The 14,403-nt window shown below is 45.8% G+C and overlaps 1 protein-coding gene across 2 annotated transcripts in view; it reads right to left on the bottom strand.

The window, feature by feature from the left end:
* The window catches only part of SLC44A2 (solute carrier family 44 member 2 (CTL2 blood group)), a 66,966-nt gene extending 61,527 nt beyond the window's left edge, over positions 1 to 5,439 (bottom strand). Inside the window, exon 1 of one of the 2 annotated variants that reach the window (XM_082204800.1) lies at positions 5,254 to 5,439. In XM_082204800.1, coding sequence (XP_082060926.1) covers positions 5,254 to 5,305 — 52 coding nt within the window. In that variant the 5' untranslated portion in view covers positions 5,306 to 5,439. The remainder of the gene's footprint in view (positions 1 to 5,253) is intronic. The other variant, XM_082204801.1, reaches the window with a different exon arrangement.
* Between the last annotated feature and the right edge of the window lie 8,964 nt (positions 5,440 to 14,403).

Genomic DNA, 14,403 nt, shown 5'->3' with positions numbered 1-14,403 from the left:
CAGGTGCAATGGGCAAAGAGAGGCATTAAGCATCCTGCTGTACACAGGCCAGCTGGCAGACCTGACCAGGGGGCACTTTTGTTTCTCCTTCAGTGCCAGGACTCAGCAATGAGTGAGTGCCTCTCAGCACTGCACCTCCCCCTGCCAGAGAGCAATGGCAACCAGCTCCCTTGCATGCGAGAACTGGAATCCCAGCATCTTATTCCCTGAGTCAGGCTTGAGGCGGGGCACCTTGCTCTTTTAAGAAACTCTCCTTCCTATCTTTTCTTGTCCTGTTTTTACTTGAGAAACTGCTTCCAGGTGGCACACTATAGGGCAAGCTACATACGGTGCCAAGGTATAGCAGTTTTTCCTTGAGGTGTTTTGTTGTGGGTACAAAACGCAGCCTCTAACGCTGCAATCTGGAATGGACACATCCATTGATATGCCCCAGGGTTGCTTTGCAATCCTTTCCCTTCCAGCAATTTCTCCGCTGAAAATCATCCTCCCCAAACTGCTTTTTCTCCCTTGTGGGAGAAGCAGCTGAGGCTGGATTTCAGCTAAAAAGTGCCAGTGATGAAAGGGTTAAAGGCAGTCTCTGCCTCTCTCTCTGTGTGTCTCTTTTTCTCTTTCCTTTCTCTCTCCCTTTCTCTCTCCCTCTCCTCTCCTCTCCTCCCCTACCTCAATGCTCCTTTTCTAGTTTTCAAAATGCTTTTAAATGAGAGTCAGTGTGGTGTAGTACTTAGCACATGGGTAGGCAAACTAAGGTCCAGCGGCCGAATACCAGCCCAATCGCCTTCTCAATCCGGCCCGTGGACGGTCCAGGAATCAGCGTGTTTTTACATGAGCAGAATGTGTCCTTTTGTTTAAAATGCATCTCTGGGTTATTTGTGGGGCATAGGGATTCGTTCATTCCCCCCCCCCCAAAAAAATATAGTCTAGCTCCCCACAAGGTCTGACGGACAGTGGACCGGCCCCCTGCTGAAAAAGTTTGCTGACCCCTGGCATGTTGGACTAGGACCCGGGAGACCCAAGTTTTGAATCCCCACTCAGCCATGATCACCTGCGACCAAGTGAAGATGCCTAGGTGCCAGGATGGTGCCTGACATCTCCACCATCTGTGGTTCATTGGATCTGGGCTGTTTTCACACACTAATACTAGCTCCTGTAGAATTTTATCTGCATGATCAGATTGAATTTCAGGAACCAATTTGATTTTTCTGTGCAGCCTGAGCAGGAGCAGTCAGCATTAGGGGGGGGGGGTAGGAATAGGCCAAAATCTATGTGGACTGTCCCTGGATCAAGTGACATTCTTCATTCAGTTCTCAAAGCTCTTAACCTATCTTCAGGTTGTCATCTGAACTAGCCGATGTTTGACTGAGAACTAATCACAGTCAGTCCATCCTTTGAAAAATAAGACTTTAGAGCTGTCTTAATAGAGCTGTCTTTAGAGCTGGCAACTAGATATTATAATAATAACTTATATAATAATATTTATTTATTTTTACATACATACATACATACATACATACATACATACATACAGTGTTACCTCGGGATAAGAACTTAATTCGTTCTGGAGGTCTGTTCTTAACCCAAAACTGTTCTTAACCTGAAGCACCACTTTAGCTAATGGGGCCTCCTGCTGCTGCTGCGCCTCCGGAGCACGATTTATGTTCTTATCCTGAAGCAAAGTTCTTAACCTGAGGTACTATTTTATGGGTTAGCGGAGTCTGTAACCTGAAGTGTATGTAACCTGAGGTACCACTGTACATACATACATACCCCTCCCATCTGACTGGGTTTCCCCAGCCACTCTGGACGGCTTCCAACAAAATATTAAAATACAATAATTCATCAAATATTAAAAGCATCCCTAAACGTTCTGTTTTGGCGACTGTAACCTTGGTTTTAGGAAGCCATTTTGTTCCTAGCGTATATATCTGAGTTTCTAACACTGCATGGCTGTCGCAGCTTGTGCTCCTCAGCTGGTGAGGCATGATCCAGCCACTGCCCAAGCTATTGTCTTAAGAAAGAGAAAGTGAAGTCATGCGTGAGGACGGAGTGATTAGAAGCAAGAATGGTTTTAGGGCGGATGTGGGTGGAAGAAAGGCAGCACAGCCTTGTGTGTGTGTGAGAGAGAGAGAGAAACCCAGAGCGAAGCACAATTCAGAGGGAAAGCAACTCACTAAAATAGAGGTGGAAGGTCTTAAAGGAGTCCGCCTGGCACCCCACTGGTCACGTCTATATCTTCAGCACATGATGTAAGCACAACAACACTTCCTTCAAGGAAAGAGGAACTCCCACTTCCCACATTGTTCTGAGAGCAGCAACTAGAGTCAGGGCATCACTTGCTAGCAAGTGCCAATACTGGGGGCCTTCAGTGGAGAATTTGAAAAGTTGAGCAAGGGGAATTGGGCAAGCCTTCCAAAGTGCCGTTCTGCGGCCACAACAAACCCCTTTCCTTTCTGGTTGGCACTGGTGGAAGGGGCAGGCTGCCCCTTCATGCACAATATTTGGGCACAGGACCTCCTGGTACAGACCCCTAATGTAGTAGCTTAAAGGTAAAGGGTCCCCTGACCGTTAAGTCCAGTCGCGGACGACTCTGGGGTTGCGGCGCTCATCTCATTTTACTGGCTGGGGGAGCTGGCATACAGCTTCCGGGTCATGTAGCCAGCATGACTAAGCCACTTCTGGCAAACCAGAGCAGCGCATGGAAATGCTGTTTACATTCCCACTAGAGCGGTACCTATTTATCTACTTGCACTGCGTGCTTTCGAACAGCGCCACCCACGTCCCTGTAAGTAGCTTACAATCAACCAATTCAGCCTCACCCTCCTCTATCATTTCCTTAATCTGCTTCAGGCGGTGAGTTTAGAAAAGGCCTTTTGATGGAGCCTAGATAAAAGAGAGCTGCCTGCTACTCTAGTTCAGAGGTTCTCAAACTTTTTTCCCTGGGCCACACTTTCAGAATAAAAATTTGCTTGTGCCACACTGAACTTTTTCTTGATAAGAAATACATTGCACAACAGAAAGAAACAACAACTAGCAGTGCTTGATTTATAACATCAAACACAACTGCTTTTTAATATGATCATGGGACATCTGGGGAGTATAAAACAATGCAGCTACATAATAACATGAATCATTCCCAAAATGTAATGATTAAACGAACCTCTTACATATGCACCTTAAGTATGTATACAAACTCAATGAGAGGTGCGAGCTTGCTTTAGGCTATTGTATTTTAATATTCTGTTGGAAGCCGCCCAGAGTGGCTGGGGAAACCCAGCCAGATGGGCGGGGTATAAATTATTATTATTATTATTATTATTATTATTATTATTATTATTATTATTATTATTTTACCAGGTAATCTCATTTCTATGAGGTCCAATTTGAGACAAACCCTCATGTCCTCATCACCACAAAAAGCCTTTCTCTTTTCTGATCTTTCATATTTATATCAGAGTTGAAAATCCCTGTTCACAATATGCCATTAAGAACTGTAGAAGAATAGCCAATTCTTTTGAAGAGATGAGTGGATACTGTTTCTGGTTGTACATCCACACTACTCAGAAATGTTTAAATGTTTCTTTGATCTCTCTAGAATCTTCCTCGTCACACTTGCCATCCTCTCCTGCCACACCCTTGGAGAACCACTGTTTTGCAGTAGTTTAAATCAGAAGAGAACTCCTTCAAGCCAGTGGGCAGAGATAAATGCCCTCCTCCCCCAGCGTTTCAAAAAAACCTTGCCTGCTAAGACGCTTCGTCACCCACAAGCACTGCTGTTTTCACAGCTTCTGTCTGCTTCCTGTTTATTTAGAGGTTCTCATACATTTCTGGCCAGAGGGCAGCCCCCTTAGTCTGTTGCAGGAAAGGCAACAAGGACTTTTGGGGCACCTGGATGCTGATTGTGGCGTAAGTTGCAGTCCATAAAGTCGGTGGTCCTCAAGTAATTCATGCCATAATCAATTTGCTCATCTAACGGTTCCAGTGGCATAGCGTGGGGGGGTGCGGCCACACCGGGCGCAACATCTGGGGGGGCGCGCTCGCACTTGCAGCTCTCTGAGTGCTAAAATCCACGGGTTAGGGGGCGCAAATTACTTGCCTTGCCCCGGGTGCTGACAACCCACGCTACGCCACTGAACGGTTCACAAGACTAGCCAGGGAGACCAGGAGACATTCCTGGGCCAATGGAGAATCAGAAATTGCCTGAGACAAGAGGACAGTGATGAACACCCAAACCACAGTCAGCCCACCTCGCATTGGGAGGGAGCTGGTGGTCACAGGGAGGTGAGAAAGCCCCCCCCCCCCGCCGCCATAGGAGTCAACTCCTAGGGGCTGAGGTCCCTTTGCCACCCCCAATAAAACATTTGAGGTGACCGCTCCGCCCAAAAGTTCATGGGCATTGCCATTCAAATGGTGTGCATGTGCACATCTTTGATTATGCGGGGTGGGGCTTACCTGGTCGTCCCCCCCCCATAGTTTATTCAAGGAAGTCAAGTTTTGAAATGTCAAAATGATTGTAAAATTAGTGAAATGTATAAACCTGAAAAGCATAAATAAAATTTCAAGTAGGCACCCCCGCTTCCTATCCTGCCCCAGGTACGTGGTACCTCAAGTCCAAAACAGGGTGCTACCTATAGACCCCTGGTTCCCAATGTGGGGCACAATTTGATTTTTAAGGGGGGATATTCCAGAATGAGTTATTAACCGTGAATGGCCTTTTAGGCTTCCTCCACGTGAATAGGACTTTGCTTTTTGAATAATAAGAATTATATGTCTCAGGGGTGGCGGTGGGGATGGGATCAGGATTTTAGAGACGCTTAGGTGGGGCATGGCCAAAAAAAAGGTTGGGCAGCACTGTTATAGAGGGAAGCTACAAACAAAGCAATATATCTTCTCTCTCTCTCCCCCCCCCCCTTTCCCGGCAAAAAAACAAGAAACCAGCAACCCCTTTCCCTTCCTCGTCGGGCCACACCTGTTACCTGGGAGAGGGGCTACGACCCATCCACCTGCCCTGGATTTCAGGTAGCGGGCGCCTGCCTATTTGCTGGAAGCAACGCCGAGGGGAGAAGCCGGAGCCCGCTCTAGCCCGGGGTCTGAGGAGCCATCCCGCCTTAGGCCGACGCCCCAGCCGGGCAGAGCCACCTCCGGCAGCGCCATTGTCGCAGCGGCTGGCGGGACGGGAGGGAGGAAGGAAAGTCTCCGGTGCGAGCCCCGGCCCCAGGGATCCCTCCGCGCGCAATCTTCCCGCGCATCCTCCTTTACCGTAAGCTTGGTCGGCGTCGTCGGGCTCCTTGCCGCTCGGCTCGCCGTCCATCGCTGCCGGTACGGAGAGCGCTGCTGCTGCTGCAGGCGCCGCCGGGGGACTGCGAGGAGGCGGAGAGAGGCAGCGTTGCCTGGGCTGTGCGGCGAAGTCAGGCCCACCCGACGGCCCTCCGCCCCTTTCCTGCCTCGGCGCGGCCGCCTTCCTGCGCTTAGCGGTCCCGGCGGGGCGGTCCCGGCGTCAGAAGAAGCGGATCCGTTTGTCTTGCGCGCCCGCAGCGAGGAGGCGGCCGCGCCGCGCCGCGCGGTGCATTTAAAAACCCGCTTCGTCCCGGGGAAATGGCTCCGCGAGAGGAAGTGTGGGAGGGAGAGGGCCTTTGTGGGTTGCTGAGCCAGCGAGGTTGAAGCGCCCCTTCTCCACGCCACGACTTAGACAATCAATATCTTCTTCTTTGGAGATCACTCGTAGATCTTCTTTTGGAGATCACTCGAGTGATCTCCGAGGGAATTATGGTGCTGGAGGAGACTCTCGTGAGTCCCATGGACTGCAAGAAGATCAAACCTCTCCATTCTGATGGAAATCAGCCCTGAGTGCTCACTGGAAGGACAGATCCTGAAGCTGAGGCTCCAATACTTTGGCCACCTCATGAGAAGAGAAGACTCCCTGGAAAAGACCCTGATGTTGGGAAAGATGGAGGGCACAAGGAGAAGGGGATGACAGAGGACAAGATGGTGGGACAGTGTTCTTGAAGCTACCAGCATGAGTTTGACCAAACTGGGGGAGGCAGTGGAAGACAGGAGTGCCTGGCGTGCTCTGGTCCATGGGGTCATGAAGAGTCGGACACGACTAAATGACTAAACAACAACAACGCAGCCAAGTCAGATTGCCTTCCATTAACACTTTTTTTACAGTGAGAACAAGAAATATACGCAATACTCAAGGCTGTATATAGGTCATTGAAGGATCGGCTTCTGGGTCAGAGAAAGCCCCAGCGTGGCCTCAGGGAAACTGCCTTTCAGAAAGCAACCCCCTTTTTTCAATCACGCTGTAAGCATAAGAGGCAACTCCTAGGGGATGAGGCGTCTTCAGCCCCCCCCCAATAAAATATTTGAGGGGGCTGCCCTCCAAAGTTTTGATGGCCATTGCCATTCAAATGGTGTGTACATTATGCGATCGATTATGTGGGGCAGTACTTACCTGCCCCCCCATTATTTTAATTCAAGTTGGCACCCCTGACTTTAAGAGTTGGTTACTTAGCAGGCATCCTTCCTCAAAGTCTGCTTGCCTAGGGGCAACTCTCCTCAGTTGATGCCATTGCGTGTTTGGTCTAGGTGACTAATATGGCCCTTTTTGCTCCAGTACAAATATTATTTAACTATTTAGAATATGTGAGGCTCCACTAACTGCCAGGTCTACAACCAGGGTTGGCCATACCATTAGTTACAGTGAGGCTATGTCCTCGAGCCACAAATGCTAAGGTGAGCCCACACTTCCAGGAAGAGGGAGGCAATTTTATTACCAGAAAGGAACAGAGGCAATTGGGCATCTTCTGCCTCAAGTGCCAAAATACCTTAACCAGCCTTGGGTACGACATAATTTGACCTGGGGCAAGTGGGGAGAGGGAGAGAGAGAGAGAGAATTTAAAGCCCTGTCTCAGGCAGTAACATATTTTGGGCTAGGTCTGCTGGCAGCCAGCGCAGCTGTGGCAAGATTGGCCAAATGTACTTCCTCCTCACAATATCTGTATGGCAGGTTCCCTTGCCCTGAACAAAAGCTCTTCTTGATATCAGTGACTGGGGATCATTGGCCTTCCCTGGAAATTTGAGGAAAGAGAGTGATATTTTTAAAAGTATCTAATTTTCAGAACACAAGATGTAACAGCTCCACAACATAGAAACAGAGAGCTGATTTAAAATCTCTTGGATGTTTGTCTTGCACTCCGAGGCTGTTAAGGACAAGGAAACTCAACCACAGCACCATATTACTACAGACAAGCAACCTATAATTTCCTCCTCCAGATCCAGGAATGACTCTCAGAGGCTGGCAACAGGCCCTTTCCTCCCTGACAATTTAAATGGGCGTTGACTCTTCTGTGGTGTGAGCTTTTGCCTTTCATAGAATGTGCTGAGACAATTTAGGAATATTCTCTTCCAAGGATCAAAATCCATTGCTAGAACATAATTGTTTAACAGACAGAATTCCCCCTCTTTCCTTTGTTTCTTCCGAGCTTAACATTCTGAAAACAGCTGTATAGGAGAGCGAAGTATTCACAGCCCTCAACTCATTTGCAGAACACAGGTTTCTTAATGTGAAAAAGTTTGTACTTTCTAGAATAGGTAGGGAAATACACACTTTGAAGTTAAGGCTGCCATAAATGTTTAACTTGAACATGCCAGCCCCCACAGCCCACAAAAGCAGCTTGTTCATGTTGCTCACCTACCCCTCTAATTTATGTCTGATCTATGATACAGGACGCGGGTGGCGCTGTGGATTAAACCACAGAGCCTAGGGCTTGTTCAGAAGGTTGGCGGTTGGAATTCCTGCAACGGCCAATAAAACAAGATGAGCACCGCAACCCCAGAGTTGTCTGCGACTGGACCTAATGGTCAGGGGTTCCTTTACCTTTAACTTTATGATACAGGAAGACAGGTACTCGTGTATGCTGAGACTCTTAAGTAATCCAAGGACAGGCATGTAGTGGTGAATACACACAAGTTCTTTTTCCATAGTAATGCAAGGAAACAGGGATGTATTTTACAGCTTAAACCTCAGTTGCTGAAACAAATTAAAGCAAAAGCTGAGATCATTCTGGCCTATACCCTCTCCGGATTATTGCAGGAACTAATGTGCTCTGTCATCCAAAGGAAATCACACCCAGCAGCAATGGACTTGTAATTGCTCAGGGAAATACAGCCCAAGGCCACTCGAGTCCCGAAGGAAAGAAATTTCAGTTCAGCAACTTGGCCATCCCTTTTTGGTTGCCTATACAGACTGAGGCAAAGAAAGAAAAGAAAAGAAAGTTTGTGAGTTAGTTGATTGTTTTTGGTTTGTTCTTTGCTTTCAGGCTAGCTTCCAGAAAAGCAAGGCTCCTCCACGCCCATTCCCCAGCAAATTTTAAAAGATGTGTCCTCTGAGTATACATCTTTTGCTGCTTGGCTCTGCCTCCAGAAACTGCAAGAATGAGGACCTGCCTCCCTCAAAAAGCCAATTGGGTTCCACCTCCCAACTCAAAGTCAGCTCTGCCAAAGGACCTAGGGGCATTGCCCCAGAACCCACCCAGCAGTGGCGTAGCGTGGGGGGTGCAGGGGGGCCCCGGCCGCACCGGGCGCAACATCTGGGGGGGCGCTCGCACTCGCAGCTCTCTGCCCCCTGCTAAAATCCACGGGTTAGGGGGCGCAAATTACTTGCCTTGCCCCGGGTGCTGACAACCCACGCTACGCCACCCAGGCGTATTTCAAGAATTGGCGACCCTAGTCCTGCCCACCAACTGAATAACAACTTTGCAATCAAATTAGAGTTTCTGGCTGGGAAACCTCTGAGCTTCTTTGTGGTGAACAGCAGACTGTGCAACATTACCAGGCAAAGGAAGGCAGGAGGATAGAAGACTTGCTTGGGCCCCTGCACTGAAAAGGAGGAGGGCAATACCAATGTACTTTCTGACAATCATATTTTCTACACACTTTGCTTTCTACTCTTGATTAGATGAAAGTGTCATAGGCAGTGGCAGTTGTGTGTCTGGGAAACCCACAGCAGCAGGAGATTTAGTCTGTGTGGTGGAAATGAGGAGGTTTGACCCTGCCCCTGCTATGTGCATTTCTCCTCAAGCCCATCCAAATTTTCCCCAGCGGGAATCCTTAATACTGTTGCTTAACAGAAAACATTGCAACAGCCCTGCTCCTTCCCCCTCAGCTTCTTCTCTGCAGACTGCACCCACCTGGCTTTTAAAAAACAGAGAGCACAACAAACATGTAGTTCTATCCTCATGTTGCTTCTACATTAGATCCCTTTAACACTGTGGTAGAACTGATTTTCTGCAAAGCAGAAAATTATCACTGAGGTGACACACTAGCAACATCCTAAGATTCTCTTACAATGTGAATTCACAAATCAATCCCATCCAGGAAAGGCCATTTCCAATGCTAATTAAAAGTTTCCCCCTTGTAGGTTCACACAGCCTGTTTTATTGCTTTCCAATAAGCATGGGACATGGGTGGCGCTGTGGTCTAAACCTAGCAGTTCAAAAGTACAGTGGTACCTCAGGTTAAGTACTGAATTCGTTCCGGAGGTCCGCTCTTAACCTGAAACTGTTCTTAACTTGAAGCACCACTTTAGCTAATGAGGCCTCCTGATGCTGCCGGGCCACCGGAGCACAATTTCTGTTCTCATCCTGAAGCAAAGTTCTTAACCTGAAGCACTATTTCTGGGTTAGCGGAGTCTGTAACCTGAAGCGTATGTAACCTGAGGTACCACTGTACGTTAAAGTGCAAGTAGATAAATAGGCAATGCTCCAGCGGGAAGGTAAATGGCGTTTCCGTCGCCAATAAAGTAAGATGAGTGTGGGCTGCAACCCCAGAGTCGCCGTGACTGGACCTAACGGTCAGGGGTCCCTTTACCTTTACCTTTAATAAGCATGGAGGTGGGGGAATGAGTGATCAATGGTTTTATTAACTGCATCTATTAATTGTCCCTGTCTATTTTTTTTAAATGATATTTATTGAAAAATTTTTAGAGTTACAAAAGAAAGCAAAGCAGAAAAAGAGAAAGAAAGAAAGAAAGAAAAAACAAACCACATCAAACAATACAAATTCAAAACACAAAAATATATCACAAACAATTAAAAACAAGTCCAATATTCTCAAATCCTTAACTGTCATTACCTTCTTTCTTTGACCTCCTCCTCCTCCCTTTTTTTGTATCCTAATTGTTAATTGTCGCAGCAAATCCTTTCCATATTTCATAATATTCTGTCATTACATTACCTTAATCTGTTTTAATCTTATCTTACTATAAAAAAACCTTAAAGTTTAAAACTTAAATCTTATTTTTACGAACTTCTCATAACCATAATATTCTTGCATAATTCTTTAAACATTTTTACTAAAGCCAAATAATTTCATTCCAACATCTTTCTAACATTCATCCATTTTATAAAACAATCCTAATAATAAAAAAGAAGTAAAAAAAAAATTCCAATCTTCATCCAGCGTCCCTTCCTCCTGGTCCTGGGTTTTGTCAGTCCTTTTTGTCCCATCGATCTAGCACATTAACCTGGTAGCCTTATATCCGAGGCCCTTAAGTCCCTTCCATGTCCCTTCCGCGGCTCTTCTTCATATTTATAGCTATATTTTCCTTTGTCTCCTGCTCCTTTCACTCGTGGGAACCCCAGCTTAACAATGTTTTTGACCCTTCTCGACAAATCATCCCCTTTTCCATGGTCCACACTAAACTCCATGTGGTATTTAAGAACATGTTTCAAAGTCCCTCCAAAATTAAGAGCCCCCACAACTCCAAACATCTCCTGGCCCATTGCCAGATTTGAAAAGTCCAAACATCCCTGCATAGGGGGGGTCTATCCAACCCCCCTTTCCAGACCGGACCAAACTTTATCTTTCCAAATCTGGCTTTTTCCAAGTTCATTTGTCAAATCCGAGAAAACACGAGAACACACGATAAAACATCAAATGTAAAAAACTTCCCTAAACGGGGCTGCCTTCAGGTGTCTTCTAAAAGTCAGATAGTTGTTTATTTCCTTGACATCTGATGGGAGGGTGTTCCACAGGGCAGGTGCCACTACCGAGAAGGCTCTCTGCCTGGTTCCCTGTAACCTCACTTCTCGCAGTGAGGGAACTGCCAGAAGGCCCTTGGAGCTGAATCTCAGTGTCCGGGCTGAACGAAGGAAGGATCTCAGCATTCCATGATTCATTATCCAGATGCTGGATAATTTAAAGTTATTAAACTTATTAAACTTATTTAAAGTTGTTGAGAGCAAATTAATTCATCCCTCTGCACTTTCTCAGAGGCACTGGTTACTACTTCCCAAGACCCCTGGCAGAGCACTGCCATTGAAAGAAGATTCTGGTCCTGGGTCAAACTGATTTTTATTTTTATTTTTGCTTATGATAATATATAGAATGTTGCACCCCACTGTTATTCCTTCTGTAATCTGTTATCCCAATGTGAAGACAGCTCTTCCTACCAAAACAATGCCCGCCAATCCTTTTGTTAAAAAGAAACCTATGCAATAGCTTCTAAACCTACACTATAATAAATAAACAATATACAATATGCATCAGTGTTTAATGAGAAGCAAACCATTTCTAATTTGAATGTACGGTACTTTCTAGCCATTGCAAATCCATTAAAGATGCAGGAAATCCAAAACATCATGTTAATATAATATGGAGAAATGTCCAGTCAGTTGAACAGATGTTCAAAGCATTGTGCAACCCTCTGCTGGTTAATGCAGCATATGACATGTGCCTGAAATGTTAATAATATTTGTGTCTTGGGACACATGGAACACACAGAGCAAGCGCAATTTGATCTTCTTTTAATCCATATAATAGTGCAATTAAAATGAGAAAAGCGAGCTTTTAAATCTCACATGCTTAATCATGTTCAGAGCAATATATATATACTTAAGCTGCAGTCTTATAAACACTTACTGGGAGCAAAGCAGTGGAACTTACTAGCAAGCAGGCATGGAAAAGATTGCACTTCAAAATAGGCTTGATGTTCCTTTTATGCTCCTTTGATGATTTCTGAAGACCAGAAAGTTCAACCAGGTAATCAAGAGCCAGTGGCTACAGCAGACTCTGCATTTGAGTGATCACATATGTTCTGTTTTTTGTCACCGGATGACTCAAGACATGGTAATCCACCAGAGACAAAGGATTACTGGTGTGTGTGTGTGGAAATTAAAACTATAAGAGTAAAGTACCGGTATGTCTTTCCAGTCTGCCTTCAGAAGGAGTCCTGTGCAATCTAATAGTTCACATATTTTAAACAGACACGTGCTGGTTGTTATAAGACACTCCTTTATTCTGTTTTGCTGCTCTTCTTTTCAACGATCAGCGTGGCAACAATTGTTTGAACCACCCAGACAACTAATTCCTTTCTTTAATCTATTTGTAGTTCTGTTCTGACAATTCACTTCTGGAACTTGGTGGTTGTAAGCTAGAGCAATCCCAAACATAAGTGTGTTTGGAGCAAAGGTGAATAATAACTACACTGCCTTTCCTCCCCAGGGACACAGGCCTGGTATGTACAGTATTATGCATCCTGGCAGAAGTTGGGGTGGGAAGCAAGATTGAGTATAGTGTCCCACTCTTGAACATTTAAAGTTAAACTGGAAGAAAACAACAGAGGATTTGCTGCAAGTATATTCTTCAATATCACTAAGGTAGTATGGTACGCATTGGAAAATAAGCATTTTTTACAAAAGGATCTGTGCTTTTGACATGTATACATAATGTACAGTGGTACCTCAGGTTGCAGATGCTTCAGGTTACAGATTCTGTTAACCCAGAAATAGTACCTCGGGTTAAGAACTTTACCTCAGGATGAGAACAGAAATTGCACGCCGACAGCGCGGGAGGCCCCATTAGCTAAAGTGGTACCTCAGGTTAAGAACAGTTTCAGGTTAAGAACAGACCTCCAGAACAAATTAAGTTCTTAACCCAAGGTACCACTGTATAGGAATAGGAGGAATCCCTAATCATTCTTCAGGGCCTAGGGGTACATTAGGACATCTAAGAAACAGTTCTGGACACCATAAAATACCCATTTCACAGAAGACAGACCAATGATGCCCAGATACGCACAATAACAGGCAAAACACTTGCATGCACACTCCAGAACAATATCTAGCTCGATTTTCATTCTGGGAGACTGGAGCATGGTTTACCCACAAGCTGTAACAAGACGATGGCAAGTGCTTTTGGAGAAACCATTAGAAGGCCAAAAGCAGGCAGTTCCGTCATTCCATTTGGCAACACTGTTAAGGAGAACTAGATGTTCCCTTCTTATATTGACCCGTCTCTGCTCTGCAACGTATTGCTAGAAAACTGCGCGCTATCTTTGAAATATGATTAGTTCCCTGCTTCTGTAAGCTTAAGAAACTGAATTAGGATAATTGTATTTAAAAAGAGAATACATTTTGTGTTCTGCTTATCAAGGGGAAGGAATTGAGAACAGCTTCTTCTGGCCCCCAGCCCCCATTTGCTAGCTTGGCTCCCAAATATGGAGAAATCATTAGAGCAAATCATAGCTTGATACTGAGTCACAGTGGAGACTTGTGCTTCGTTCTTCATGCAGCCATAGTTAAACTATGGAACTCTCTCCCACAAGAGGCAGTCATGGCCACCAGCTAGGGTGGCTTTTTAAAAAAGGACTAGACAGCTTCATGGATGAGAGGGCTATTGGTGGCTCTGCTCCGCTTCCACAGCTGAAGGCAGCAAAGCGGCTGAATACCAGTTGCTGAAAATAACAGGTGGGGCGTGCCTTGTTCTTGTGCTCAAATCCTGCTCCCTGGTTTCTGTAATAAACGAAAACCTACCCTTATTCCCTTATGAGGAACACAAGAGCCCTTATAGAGTCCTTTGCAGGCTCTCCATCGCTCAGAGAAAAGAACAGAGGCCAACCAGAGAATATTGAGAAGCAAAGCAGCTCGTAAGCCTGATCTTTATTGAACTGTTGCAACAGGGTGCTCCCCTCACACGCAGGAAAGGAGGAGGAACCCAGAACCATGGTGTGCCTGCCCTTACATAGACATTTTTAATTGCCTGCCCTGGAGTCCAAGACCACCCCCAGACATATCATACACACATCACAGAAGGGGTGTAGCTCAAGACCACCCCCAGGACACATCATACCTAAATAACAGAAAGGGCGGTCTACAACAGAAATCTGAGTGCGTTGTTTACCTCCTGTCTGGCAGGTTACCTGTTAATGCTTACCTGATTGGATTACCTGGGGAGTCTGGCCAGTCTTTTGTAATGATAAATACTTAGTTCCTGAGCCAGATCACAGGCTCACCCTATTCAAACGCAGACATACCATTAAGACAGGATTTGTGAAGGAAAAGACAATGGGGAGGCTTTTCCATTTTCCTTGACCTTGCAGAGAAATCATTTGGTCAGTTTGGGAATCAA

The sequence above is a fragment of the Podarcis vaucheri genome, assembly GCF_965113315.1.
Source record: "Podarcis vaucheri genome assembly, chromosome: 17".
Lineage (NCBI taxonomy): Eukaryota > Metazoa > Chordata > Lepidosauria > Squamata > Lacertidae > Podarcis > Podarcis vaucheri.
This window is presented reverse-complemented; position numbering and strand designations above follow the sequence as displayed.